Genomic DNA, 14335 nt, shown 5'->3' with positions numbered 1-14335 from the left:
TTTGTTGTATTAATAACTAATTATCTTTTAAAATATTTGATTACAGGAGCAATTTACAGCAATGAGGGATCTCTATATGAAGAACGGTCAAGGGTTTGCACTAGTATATTCTATTACAGCACAGTCCACATTTAATGACTTACAGGACCTGAGGGAACAGATTTTACGGGTTAAGGACACTGAAGATGTAAGTAAAGGACTTTTTGCTTTGTGAAATCCTTCCATAAGTAAACAAGCAGGTATTTGGCTTTTTTGAGTAAGTTGATGGATGACTGAAGACTCCTGTTGCCTAGGAATGTTTTTTACTGTATAGTAAGCTTGTGCTAGATGTTTTAGAAAAACTTAATTTTTTTTTTACTTTAACTTTATTGAGCAGGTTTTAAAGAGGTCAGCATCCAAAATTAGGGGTAGACTTTTTTCAAAAGAGCTCTTCTCCCATTGGGCATACAAACAACTTGGCCAGATTTTCAGACGTGTTCAGCATCCAGGTGGCCCTGGTGAGAACAATGGGAAATGCTGATTGCGGAACTTTTTTGGAAATCTGTTCTTAGTTGATTTTTAACTTCGATAGTCTTTCCCAGTATGGGCATTTTCTTTTCTAGATGGGTTATATCAGAATATTGTTTTAAAAAATTAAACAAATTTTACTGTACTTTAGTTTCTTTTCCTCTAATTTTTCCATAGAGTGAGGAGGAAGCTTACATGTGAAGAATCATCCTGAATGTGTTGTACCTGGGCTATAAGTAGAAAATGCATGTTCAGCCTAGTCACCAAAAAGATTAATCGGATTTTTGCATTGGGTCACAAACTTAGTAATGGATAAAATTGGTTAAAACGCGTTGCCAAGCTTTCTTTTAATTCTACGTACGTTTTTGTGTGGCCTAAAGATGAGGCAACCAGCACTGAAGTAAGAGCTTGAGTATGTAGGAGGGAAGAAGTCTTGTTAGCCAAGCTTCTTACCTTTATTCCAGCTGTATGGATGATAATGGCAGCATTGAGAAGTGTGCTTAGTTACATAGCCTTAGGTCATATTGCATGAGGCAGAGATGTGTCTTGTATGACTTGTTACTCTAGTGCAGGGGTCGGCAACCTTTCAGAAGTGGTGTGCTGAGTCTTCATTTGTTCCCTCTAAGGTTTCACGTGCTAGTAATACATTTTAACATTTTTAGAAGGTCTCTTTCTATAAGTCTGCAATATATAACTAAACTGTTGTTGTATGTAAAGTAAATAAGGTTTTTAAAATGTTTAAGAAGCAGCATTTAAAATTAAATTAAATTAAAATGCAGAGCCCCCCCGGACTTGTGGTCAGGACCCAGGCAGTGTGAGTGCCACTGAAAATCAGCTCACGCGCTGCCTTGGGTACATGTGCCATAGGTTGCCTACCCCTGCTCTAGTGAATACTGTTCTGTTCCCTCTCCCCATGAGTTCGCTTGAGACATGACCAAGATCAAGGTCTCACTTATTTCAGCGTGTGTTGGATGGTTTTTGTTTGGCTATAACAATACAGAATACAGATAAACAGCTTGTCCCAAAGAGCTTATAGTCGCATGTGGGCCAGTGACTAGTTTTTAAAAAGCTTTATTTTGAAAACATGTTCAATTTCCTGTCTTAATAAACTGGGTCAAAGTCAGTTTTCTTTCTGCAAGAAAATTTCCCCAGTCCTCACTGGAGATTGAAAATACTTTTTTACTTTGCATTAATATCAACTGAGTGATTTTAGGGTGAGTGGAGATTTGTCATGCACCTATTGTAACCTTTTAAGCGATAATGTTCTGTAGTAGCTGGTCTGGGGAATAAAAATTCATTTTGCACTTGCTGATCAGGAAGTCTTGATTCTAGACGCTGAGTAGTAGCTTGGTTTCTGTTTGGATAAGCAAACTGTATTGCAGAATTCAAACCCGAACGGTTAATATTTGTAAGTCTCTAACAAGCTACCTGTACCAACCACATTTGTGCTTTCATTGTGATCTTTACCTTGTAGAAATGAATGTCCAAGGCATGTGATCTGCATGCATCTAGGGTTGAGGAGGTGACCCAGTTTCCTTGGCCTTTTGGTCTGTGGTCTCTGCTGAGACTGCCAAGAAGGATTTCATCTGTGGTAGTGTTTCTGATGTGTATACCTGCCCACCAAGAAGTCGTTTTCATATTGGCCACCAAACAGCTGGCAAATGGGTAACTACTTTAAATCACTACTCACCAGTAGGTAAACCAGCATTTGAAAGGCTTTGTATCCCATTATCAGTTCCCTGGAGAATCCTGTGTTTCTATCTGTGTCCTGAAGGAGAGGACTATAGTCTTCAAGGCCCTCTGGGCAGCAACTTTCATAAATCCTTTTTAGGCCTAGGTGAGGCTGGGTTGCTTCTGTTCAGTTTCCATTGCTGCTTACTCTACAATGAACAAAAAAACATTGCTGTATTTCAAAACCTGTCAGTGTTGGTTTTGAGTATTAAGGCCATCAACTTGTGATTATTGCAGGAACAGCATATCATTTAAAACTTGACTGGCAGTTTGTCAATAGCTACTTTTTCAATTGTATATTTATCCTGCTGGCTCATCTTGAAAGCTCGTTGCTAAGGTTGAATAGAGCAGGATGTCTTGGGCTGTTTCCTGAACGCAGTACTGTTTTTAGTTACTGTGGTTTTAGATAGCAAACTTTGAAAGCGTGTATGGTAGCCCTGGGAGGAGTGACTTAGACCAGTATGGAAGTTTTACTCCCAAGTCCATATTTAGGCACCTACATATGTATGTGGCCTGACTTCAGATATGTGCAGAGCCTGCATCTCCCATTGATTACAGTGGGATACGTGGGTGCTCATCACTTAGGAAAATCTGGCAACTTGTATTTAGATGGCTGGGTTTATGATCCTAACTTTAGGCACCCAGATGTGGGGAATTTTGGCCTCAGGGAGAACATGCATATTCAGAGTCTGAATTACAAGTGTGTGTATCAAGGGTCTACTTTTATATATAGCTTTTAAAACTCTTGAGACTTACAAACTCAGGATAGTTTTCTTTGTCCCTCCCACTATTCTATTACAAGAGTCCTTGTTTTCGAAAATCTTATAGTCCCAAGAGGGTCTAGCAGCTGTGGAATAAATAATTTTAGTTCTAGTTTTTGAAAAATTTTCAGCTAATGATAGAAATTAATTATTGGTTAGGTAATTTTTAGAACACTTAAAGTGAAGAATGATTTTAAAAAGAACATACACTGAATCCTTTAACTGGCAAAGTACTGATCAGCCTGTACATCATAGGAGGAGATAATATGCAGTAATGATGTGCCTCTGGACCCTGTAGATGGAGCTGTTCCGGTCATTAGAGGCTTTAGTTCTGTGGCATGGTCCTGTGTTTCATGATGGATTTTTTTCAGCTGAAGTCTATATTTCTAAAACTTCTGATGGAGTTGAAGTTGCAGATGTTTTACAGGACAGAGTTGGGATGAATTGTACAGTTTTGTGACCCTCGTCATTTTATGTTTAGATGACAGGAAGCTGAAATTAAACTCTGACTAATACAGTTAGTAATCTTTTCAAAGATTTACCCTGAGGGGCGTGAAAAAGATTTTAACCACTGACAACAAAAGTAACTGCTTTCTTTGAAGTTGGATTGCTTCAGTCATTTATATAGTCCTTGAAGCTGAGCTGGGATGCTAGAGGTAGCTTCTCATTCACATGTTGTTACCTTATCTTCTTACACTCATCCAGTTAAGAGTAGTGCTGAGGATCAGTAAACAGAGCTGGAGTTGTTGCACATATTTAGGCCAGATCATAAGTAAGCCATAGGCATTGTATTTAAATAGCCATTCATGAAAAAGCTGTTTGAACAATCCAGTAGTTTGCTCTGAAGGATAAACATATCCGTGGTGCTAAATGTGTTTTGAAACTGAGGGTAGTCTCTTAACTTTTGTATTTGCCTGTAAATCTTCTTTGTTTCTTAACCTTGGCTACCTTACTTTTAAATGATTTTGATCCCCTCTCTGGTTTAACTTGGTAAACTTTTTATTTAAGTAAAACTAATCTTCATTACGTGGAGATTATGCTTGCTGGTAGCATGATTCTTTTATTAGCATTTAGGTCAATGCACTGAGCTGTTCAACCAGCTACACGGCTTGCCGTGGCATTTGTACCATAGGTTAGTCAAATTAATCAAACAATTGACACGGTTACTTTAATTCTGCTTCATGATAATTAAACTTATTTATTTTAATTAGTTAGATGTTAGTTCATGGATTCAAATTTCCAATAAGATCTTTTCCTCTTTAAGCCTTGTACTCATGAGAAAAAGAATATAGATGATCTTGTGTTTAGTGCTAGCAGAATGAGTCTCTTAAAATTTCAGCATTTTAACTGTTAAATGTTTTATGTGCAAAAAAGTATAAATTGCTGTCTTGTGTTTTGAATTTGAAAATGATCAAAACCAAACTTAATCAAATTCAGTTTATTGCAATAAGTCTAGAAATTTCATTGGTATGGAGCAGTTAGTTAACTCTTGCCATTTAAAACAACCATGTGTCTCATATCTCTCCATATCTAGACAAATGTATATCTCATTTATGTGTTCCGTTTTTCTGCTGTACCACTTTTTAACATCCTTTGGTTAGTTTTGAATGTGTTCAGATATTTACATTTCTACATCAGTGTCCATGTCTGGGAAAATGGATATTTTCTTTTGGCCTCATACAAAATGAGAGAGATTCTAATTATGCATATGTAATTGTGAATATTTATATTTTGTGTAGCGGAGAATAGTTTGATCTGAAACAGAGATTTTGTTTTGCATGCAGCTTCTGTTTCATGACTTCAGGTTTTGCTGTAGTAAGCAAAACATAGTTCCCAAAAATAAAATGTTGACTGATCTCTTTTGAAACCATATTGTTTTGAGGTTTAAATGAGTCTTAAATGTAGTTGACTAAGGCTCTGCTTAAGAACATTTCTATGCAAAATTAAGTATAAATAATAAAAGTAATTTGAAATTTTATAGTACTTGCATACTTTGAAGGAAATGTAGAGCAACTTATTTTCCATCCAGAAAGTACAGGTTTTGTGGCTCAGTTTTGTGTGCAGAAAGGGAATGACATGCACACCCATTATCAGCAGTTCTGTAATTTTGTCTCTTACAGTGCTATGGGGAAACAGTGGTGTGCATGTAAGTAAAATGCAGCAGTGGAATGTAGTGCAGATCTTGATTTTACCTCTGTGCTTAAAATGCTCAAGGAGCTGGAGATTTCTTACCTTAACTCCATTTCAGTATTTCAGGAATTGGGATTTATATGAAATGCAGGATTTAAAGAATGGTATGCAACCCAGGACTTTCTGTACTACATTGTAGTTGCTTAAAGAGTTCATTTACAGGAGATCTAAAACAGATTAGACATTGTAGAGTTGAGAGCTCTTTTCTTTAATATTCTTTTACGCTTTAAATATGAAGTCCTACCAACTCTTTTTTGGCTTTCCTCCCTGCCATTTTAAATGTGTTCTTCCCTGGTGGTGTGCAGGGATATCCGTCAATAGAACACAAGGCTGAGGAGAAACAGGAAAAGTCTTCTGAAATTCACGTGTTGGTACCACCTCAAAGGTGTCTCGCTGCTAAAGCCTGCTGGAAAAAATGTTCCAATTTTTTGACTCAACTACTTCTGAGTGTTTTTAATGGTTATCGGATTGTCACATGGTATTGAATTGACACAATCTGATAACCATTAAAAACACTCAGAAGTAGTTCAGTCAAAACTATAGAAACAATCACAGTCAAAACAATCATCTGATTGTTTGCCGTGGAAGCTTTGGGGAATATATTCTTAGAAAGGGAAACGTTTGATTTATTGAATGTTGGCAATATGCTTGAATCTGTTCAGTATATAAGATAAATACAGTCCCTGCCCTGAAGAACTTACAGTAGAAAAGAATTTTACTGGCCCTCTCCCAGTGTGCAAGAAAACCCTTCATTTCCATCCATTGTTTGCTTTCATGTTTGTTGAAAAACTGTCCCAGCTCTTTGGATGTGTGTAAACACTACTCCATTCTGTTCTGTCTAATGCAAACAAATCAGTAACAAGTGTGTGTTGTAGCCAAGGTCACTTTCTGAAGGCACTCCCGTTTCTGTAACACTCCCCAGGAAATGTAGCAGGGACCCTGGGCTCCCTTAGGCATGTCTTCCCTTCTGAGGGAATGGACAGGTGGCTCCTCAAACAGCCAGCAGTTGGTAGCTCCTTCATCAGATTGTTTAACAGATGGTTTGCCCTCATTATGTGCCATACCTACAGCTGTTTCTACTCATTGAACCTCCTGAGCAGAGCTTAACTATAGTGGGCCTAGGATACTGTGGTGCGGGTTACTCTATGACAAAGGCAGTAAGCAGTTTTTGATGTTAAAACAAGATGAGTGTAATTAAATGAAGAAATGGCATTTCATCCAGTCCTACTAATCAAGATTCTTATGAGTATGTTACAAACAATTAGTTGCAATTTTTGCTAAATTACTTGTATAATATGAACATGAAATTGTCCAGTATGTTTATTATTGCAGGAGGCTTTCCATTTTGTTTGCATAGAACTGTTAATGCAGCATGGTCCTGCACCCCTAATGGGAAAAGAGACAGCACATGTGGAAGGCCATGGAAATCTTTTCCTAGGTGCATGCATCTAGTCCCTTTCGTTCCAAATCAAGGCAGTGTTTTTCAAAGGTGGCCCCATTTTCTATGGCTTGACAACAGACTGCGGGTCACTACGGCTGACAACATTCAGCATATATTTCTGGAAATATGTTGCATACCCTGTTGTCTAACATAATTTAAGATGGCATGCAGTTTAACCTCTTGTCACTTGAAAGCATCTCAACAATACCATTGTTTTTGACTAGTATGATGTTAGTGGATGACCTCAAAATAAACCTTGTATCATGTAACTTCCTAAACTGCAGTATTTCCATTTGTTAGATGGTGTGATTAATTGTCAGTGAAACTTGGTCATGGTGGCTGCATGCCACAATTTTCCTTCAGCCCCTTTCCATCAGGTCCCTGAACTATAGTCTAGTCTGTGAGTTCAATGTAGCTCTAAGTCCGTGGACTATATACTCCAGCTTGTATCATTTTTCTTGTGCTTATGAAATGTAGCCCTATCAAACAGAGACAATGATTTTTGAAGAAATAACCTTTGTCACTGATGGCTTTTCTGGGCCAGTCCAGGTTATATGGAGTGTGTGTGTGTTGGAACAGTGTTTGCTCATATGCTTCTCCTTGGTCTCTCCACACAGGTTCCAATGATTCTGGTTGGCAATAAATGTGACCTGGAAGATGAACGCGTAGTTGGCAAAGAACAGGGTCAGAACTTAGCAAGACAATGGTGTAACTGTGCCTTTCTAGAATCGTCTGCAAAGTCTAAAATCAATGTTAATGAGGTAACTGCTAGCTGTTCCATTGCTAGGCAATAGTGAATCACTTTTGTCCTTTGTATATTCTGACTTCACCACCACCATAGAAATAACACTAATGCAGCAGCGTTCAGGCCATTGTACACATCTTGATCATCTAGGTTTAGGATGCTTCTGGAGTCTTGATCTTGGGTACAATAGCTGTATTCCGTTCACTGTAATGAAATGCCCTTCTTCAGTCTCTCCAAAGTACCAAAAAGTGAGATTCGTCTCAGTGTACATGGCTCCAGCACAGCACTTCAGCCAGAAGTGGAGGGTATAAATGGAGGGATTTCACCCAAAATGAGCTTTATCCAAGTGGGTATGTAACTTCTTAAGATGCCATCTTCTGAATACTGGCGTTTGCGTATTTCCCAGCATATTTCTAGTCGTGTTGTCTGCTCTGCTCAAAATTAATTTGCTTTACATATGTTCATCAGCTGTATAATAGTGTCTTGGTGCCCTACCAAATAGACACATCGTCCTCCTCTCTTAAGCCGCTATTTTACTGTGGCCAAGTCCCAGCACAAGAGTGATGTCAGGGCAGTTTGTGACAGGTTTAACTGGAAAACACCTGTGCAAATAGGTGTACCTTGCACTGCATTCTGTGGTGGCAAGGCTCTGGCATTCTGCTCTCCAGCAATACTGAGCTCTTTAGCCTCTACTGAACATTTCCTGGCTGACAGAGCCCAGATTTGCAGCCATGGAGGGTGAAGGGCCCTCAGGGTGGGCCCAAGTGGGGGGTTAAAGATGAGGAAAAGCAGTAGAACCTGGGATTGGCAGCTCATGTGAAGTTCACAGCACCAAAGGTGACAAGTCAGAAGGAGAATGGCACGCCATGCTGCACTAAGTGGCAGTCGGAGTCAGCCCCAAGTGGAGGGTACTGTTAGTTCAACCCTGAGTGAACATTAAAATTGTAGTAAAACGTGGACCCCAGTGCAGTGTAAATGATACCATGAACCTAGTGCATCAGTTGCAGAATACTTCACAGTGGACTACACAGAACAGTCAGAAAACCTTTTTTAAATACATAAGATTTCCACACTTGACATAGTGGTGACTGAGAACTCTGTGGCCAGAGGCATCTTAACATACACCAGGGAACCGTGCAGGAGGGAGAGAGTTTCACTTGTACACAATGAATATGTTTAACTCGTGAGTGACAGCATCAAATGCAGTCACAAGACAGTTACATAAAATCATCCCTAATGAGTAAACCAAGATATTGCCATTCCCCCTCTGTGTATTCACTCCACTAGCATGTCATAGAGAAAATGATTGCCATGGACATTAATCTCTGCACTCTGTTTAATGGGGCTTTATAGGGTTTTTTTAACAAATTTGTAGGCTTAATCTTTATATAGTCCAGGCAAGAATCTGAACTCCCAGTTACCCAAGATTCCTTCTTTACACATGCATTTATTCAGGGACCATTGTCATGGGAACTAAGATTTCTTTGACTCACAAATGGCAGCTTAATCAGTTTTGTGAAATTTGTCTTTGTACCAGATATTCCAGTTTCCAGGACACCTATCCCCATAGTGTTTGAGCCTGACAGGACACACTGCCACAAGACGCTCTCATTTTGTGAATTGGAGACAATACCACAAATGTTTTTCATAATCTGGTTGTGACACACACACACAAGCTGGGAAAAGCAAAGAGAAGGAACACTCCATTTCTAAAGTGAACTATTATGCCACATGTTTGTTTAGGCTGGAGTTATTAAGGGCAACACTTCGGCTATTCAGCCTTTTGATTTTTCTGGCTAATATTGGATTTGATGCTCTTTAAATGTATTAAAATATGGAGGCGAGGGGGATTAAATTCCTTTTGCCATTATTTGAAAATGTACTGCTAAACCTTGCACGTACACAGAAAACTTCTGAGCATCTTCTTTGAAAAGATGATGCTGAACATGCTCATTAGCAGATCTTCAAAGTTCACCTTTCTGGTGGCTTGTATAACTCTGGCATTTAGCTGACTCTTTGAGGGAATGTCGTTCCTGTGCTGCAATCTTCTATGCAGACAATTAGCAATAATCTCTCTCTAAAAACCCCTAACAGTGTGAGCCTAGATTTTTCCAGTGTAACTTGTGGTTGGTGGGTACCTCCATTTTTGCCTGCCTAGCTAGATTCATTAGGCGGCTGCTTTTTCAGAGTGGGGGCACTCAGCACTTTCAGAAATTCAGGCTTTTTTAAAGGTGTTTCAATTGGGCACCAAAAATCTTGGCCCCTTGCTTATAAATACTTTACTGGAAGCTGCTTGTCACTAGCAGGGGAAAGACTGGTTAAATACTGTTAACATATTATATTTTTAAAGCTTGACCATGATGCTGGCTTTATCGTTTAATTTAAAACCAGTTGACTATGTTTCAGTGCTTTAAAGGAGATAATATCAGGAAAATATTCCATTTCCAGATGCTGCGGTTCATTTCTACAGATATTTTTTTTCTGGTCTTTAAAGCTCCTTGGAATCAGCAGGCATTTGTGAGTCATCAGCCATATCGGAAAAGGAAAAAATAAACAATGAGTCGGGTGGGGGTTTCCGAGGGGATAAAGAATCCTCTCTGATACTGTGAGATCTCTCCAAACATCCCTGCAGAGCTAGTTTTGCCATGAATAAGCTAAGTATCATTGTAGGCAGAGCAAACTGTAGCAAAGGAGTTGACAAGAAATGCACTCATACAGCAGTAAGGAGACACTGAGACTGGTGCCTTCTGGAGAAGTTTTCAGTGCTGGGCAGCTATCTCTTGCTCTTTCATGCTAATTTGATTAGCCAAGTCTGAGGTTCCCCATGATTTTGGGACAGAGAAGAGGGATGAGGTAAGTCACCAGATAGCCCCAACGTGTACAGCAAAAGCAGAACTTGAAAAATGCACGTCTCCCACAGAGCAGATTGAAGGAAAGTTTTAGGAGAAGAGCCAGGAACTTGAGGGCCAGATGCTCCAATATGTTGAAGCTACTTTATGCTGTGGCATTGGTGTAATGTTGCCCTGAAGTCATATTAATCAGCCCCTGGAGGGTAGCTGCTATCTAAAGATGATCCTCAGTGGTGGTGGGCCTCTTTCCACTTCCCGCTCAGCTTCCAAGAGGGAATGGCGCAAGAGTCAGGGTACCCCTGCCTTAAGTTGGTCTTCAGCTGCTTTTGGCCGTTTGCTGCCTGGTATCATTACTGCAGCCCTGTGCTGCTCTGAGATGGAGCAGAGGAGGCAAAGGTGAGCTTTAAGTCACTTTTGCCCCCCCTTGTGCTCACCCAAGTTGACACTGGATGTTCTGCTCCTTAACTTTTGTAACGAAACACAAGCTTTAATTCCAGAACTTAAGTTTTCAGCCACCAAGGAAACATACCAACTTGCCAACCAGCCTAGTTTAGCCTCCTCTGCAATTCAAGTGATGTGTTTGTGACTCGTGGTTTGCTAAACACACCTTTCTCTTTCAGATCTTTTATGACCTGGTCAGACAGATAAATAGAAAAACACCAGTGGAAAAGAAGAAGCCTAAAAAAAAGTCATGTCTGCTGCTCTAAGAAACACCTCACGCAGCAGCTCTGAGCCAGGTGAGAGGCAAGGAAGACCCAGAGCCCTCTGGTTGCCCTGTTCTCCCCTGCTGAAATCTAGTGGCCTTCCTGTGGCTTCTGGTGTGGCTGCTGCTGTTGCGCAGCCTGAGGTGATATAAGGACAATCACAAATTGAGATGGGAGAGGCAGGAGTTTGAATGGCAAAGAAATGAAAAGTTGCTCACCAAAAAAATACTATGGTTGGACACGTGCTATAAATAATCTTCCTGCATATCTCAGCAAGATGCTCTGTGCTACAGTCATTGGTCTAAAGTGCTCCTGAAAGGAGACCATCATTCCTTAAGCTTCATGTTTTGGACAAAAATATGCCTGTGCTCATACACGGAGACTGGCATGACACAGCTTCCATGCACTATACCCTTAAGGCTACTGTGCTGGCTATACGTATGCTACTTTGTAAATCTCCCCCTCCATTCCAGAAACTACTTTGTTCTGCAGATGGCTCTCCTGCAGAAAACAAGAAAACCTTATGTTGTTGTTGATGCAATGCAGAGAGCCCTCTGTCGCAGGACCCCAGAAAAGCAGATGCTCTTGTGTACCATGCGAGCTATGGTAGCCCAGCCCAGCTAGATTAAAAGAGTTAGAGACAGCATTAATTTGACATAGTCAGCTGCTGCTCTGGCTTTCAGTTCCTTAAAGTTGCCTTAAACTTTACCAACAACGTATTTTGCTTTTCCCCCCAACCTATCAATAGATGCATGTTTTGCAACCCTGCTAACGTTGTACAGGTAGAATTTATCTGAAGAAGCAGTATATCGGTCGGTCCTGCAGCAGCCATGTATCTTTGGGGAAAAACTAACTCCCAAGAGATTTCTAAGATTGCATGAATCAGTGGTCCTCTGCCCAGCCATTGTGTCCTGGGTCTCTCTAATCTCTATAACTATCATGTACTTAGTTCATGAAATGTAAACATGTCTCATCTTTAAATAGCTTTCAGATTGGTCAGAGTTGGAGCAGTCATCTGAATACCTTGTTGGTTCCTAGTGGTTTGGGGCTTTATGCAGTTTACCTTTTTATCCTTTCCTAGTGATTTGCAGGCTAGACCCTAATGCTTTACAAATAAAGAGGGGAAAGAAATATGGTTTAAAAAAATAAATAGCATGGTACAAATAGTACCAGACACCTCTCTCATTTCCTGTGCCCTCAGGCAATGGATTTGAATTTAGCCAGTGTATCATCAGCCAAGCAGATTCCATTCTTAACACACCTACCTCGTGACGTTTAGAAGAGGTGCCATCTGCTGGTCTGTCAGTACTAGAAGTCATTTGCTGCTGGTCCTTAATGGCAGCAGCTTTGCAGCTAGTATCCTTTTCATTGGCACAGATGGAATGCTGTGATAGGTTACGTGGTGTAGCAAGTATGTTTCACTTGCAACTTTTGGAGTAAAGTGAGTATACACTCGGACTACATGCTGCTGATAAATTACTGGTAAAAATATGGATATGCAGTTTTGTTGATGAATCGCTAGTAGTTTTGTTAATAGAAATGTTTAAATATGAGACAGATATTCAAAATATCAGATTCTCTACTGTGCTTGCCATTGTTTGTGAGCCTCGTCTTAATTTGTTTAATCGATTTGTTACAACCTAAGCTTTTAAGATCGGCTTTAATGAGGTCACTAACTCGTTATCCATTTAAAGAAAACCATAAGGGATCTTTCCAGTCAGATAGCCATTTTGTTAATGAAATAACACCACAGCAATGCCATTTTTTGCATTCCTGATTTCCAACATTAGTGAATGGATACAAACCAGATGAGTTGGAATACTGTAGCCTCAGATGAAATGCAGACCATGTTGCTATGACAGTAGTACCTAGGTGCTCCAATCAGGAGAGGGGCTTCATATCACTGCACTGTGGACACATACAAAATAAAAATCTCGGTCCCAAAGAGTTTACAGTCTCTAAAGAATTCAATTTTTTCTCTTCCTCCTACTTCTAAATGCATATGGAGAAGTTACAGTGGAAACAAATCACAATGATGAAGTGAAATAACCCCTTTTTGTCAGAATGCTATCAATTGTGGTATATATTTGTTCTCAGCTTTTCCTTCTATGGCCAATTATTAGCAATGATCTTTGGGCCTTTGTTTAAGATCTTTCATCTCTATGATGAAGACCCTAACTTTTTTTCCTTTTACAAATCGTAGATTGCAGGAATGAAGAACTGTTGCCCAATTGGAAAGTGCCAGCATTCCAGATGTCAAAAAATGACAAAGTAACAACATATCTGAAGAGGCTTCTCCTGTTTTTATATATTATGTGAAGAATTTAGATCTTATAATGGTTTGCACAAGGTCCCTGGAAAAAGAAATTGCTCTGTGTATATCTTTTGGAAATTAAGACAATAGTATTTGTCCTTTGCAATAGCAGTTAACAGATGTGAAAATAAGTATAATTGAGTATAGTTGATAATTATACAAAAGAGCATGGATGCATTTCAAATGTTAGATATTACTACTATAATTAAAATTATTTCATATTGACCTTTTTATCATCATTCTTCCCCATCAAGCACTAAAAATGTTCAACAATTATACATTATATCTATTACTATATAGATATATACTATATGAATTTTCCCTTTGAACTCACTGCAGCAAATAACTTTTTGAATCATTGACTTCATTTTATATTTAAAAGTTATGGAATATCATTATTTTCATTCTGTCATTATATTCTAATTAAAAATGTTTGTGCATAATACTTTGGAAAAATGGGTCTTTTATAGGAAAAAACTGGGATAACTGATTTCTATGGCTTTCAAAGCAAAAATATATAATATACTAAACCAACTCTAATATTGCTTTTGTGTGTTACTGTCACAGATTAAATTACAAGCTTTTATGAATGATTAAATTTTAGTACATTTTAATTTTGTTTGTGTGTGTGTGTTAGTTTTCAGGTTTTGGTTTTCATAAAGAAATGTTTTGTGAATTCCTTCCTGCTACTGCAGTAGTTAGTCTTCTGTTATAATAAACCCCAAGCACACAGTGGTTATGCCAATGACCTGTCTCCACACTGGCCCTTGTTGATGTATTAAATCAGACTACACAGTAAAGACCATCAGGTTGCTTTTAAATACTTTGTATATTCGCTTGAATATTTAAAGATTGTATTCTGCTGAAAATATCCCTCTGTATAATTATTTTTGTATGTAAAAAATTTGTTTAATACTGTGTCAAGGTCTATGATCTTTCAGTCTGACATTTCAGTCTGTATTTCACTGAGGGAATCTTTGTTTTAATATTGTTAAAGCTGCAGGGCAGGAGCCCAAGAATGAAGTTATGTGCAACATCTCAAGTGAATCTGTGGACTGGAGAACTGATTTTGAGTAAATGTAATTGCACAGAA

General features: G+C 39.0%; 1 protein-coding gene across 7 annotated transcripts in view; it reads left to right on the top strand.

Moving 5' to 3' along the window:
• Positions 1 to 13856, top strand: part of RAP1A (RAP1A, member of RAS oncogene family) — a 71895-nt gene extending 58039 nt beyond the window's left edge. For all 7 annotated transcript variants that reach the window (XM_038379933.2, XM_038379932.2, XM_038379934.2 and 4 more), the window contains 4 exons: positions 47 to 187; positions 7248 to 7391; positions 10845 to 10961; positions 13132 to 13856. In XM_038379933.2, coding sequence (XP_038235861.1) covers positions 47 to 187; positions 7248 to 7391; positions 10845 to 10931 — 372 coding nt within the window. In that variant the 3' untranslated portion in view covers positions 10932 to 10961; positions 13132 to 13856. The remainder of the gene's footprint in view (positions 1 to 46; positions 188 to 7247; positions 7392 to 10844; positions 10962 to 13131) is intronic.
• The last annotated feature ends 479 nt before the right edge of the window (positions 13857 to 14335 follow it).

This window comes from Dermochelys coriacea, chromosome 21 (genome assembly GCF_009764565.3).
Source record: "Dermochelys coriacea isolate rDerCor1 chromosome 21, rDerCor1.pri.v4, whole genome shotgun sequence".
NCBI lineage: Eukaryota > Metazoa > Chordata > Testudines > Dermochelyidae > Dermochelys > Dermochelys coriacea.
This window is presented reverse-complemented; position numbering and strand designations above follow the sequence as displayed.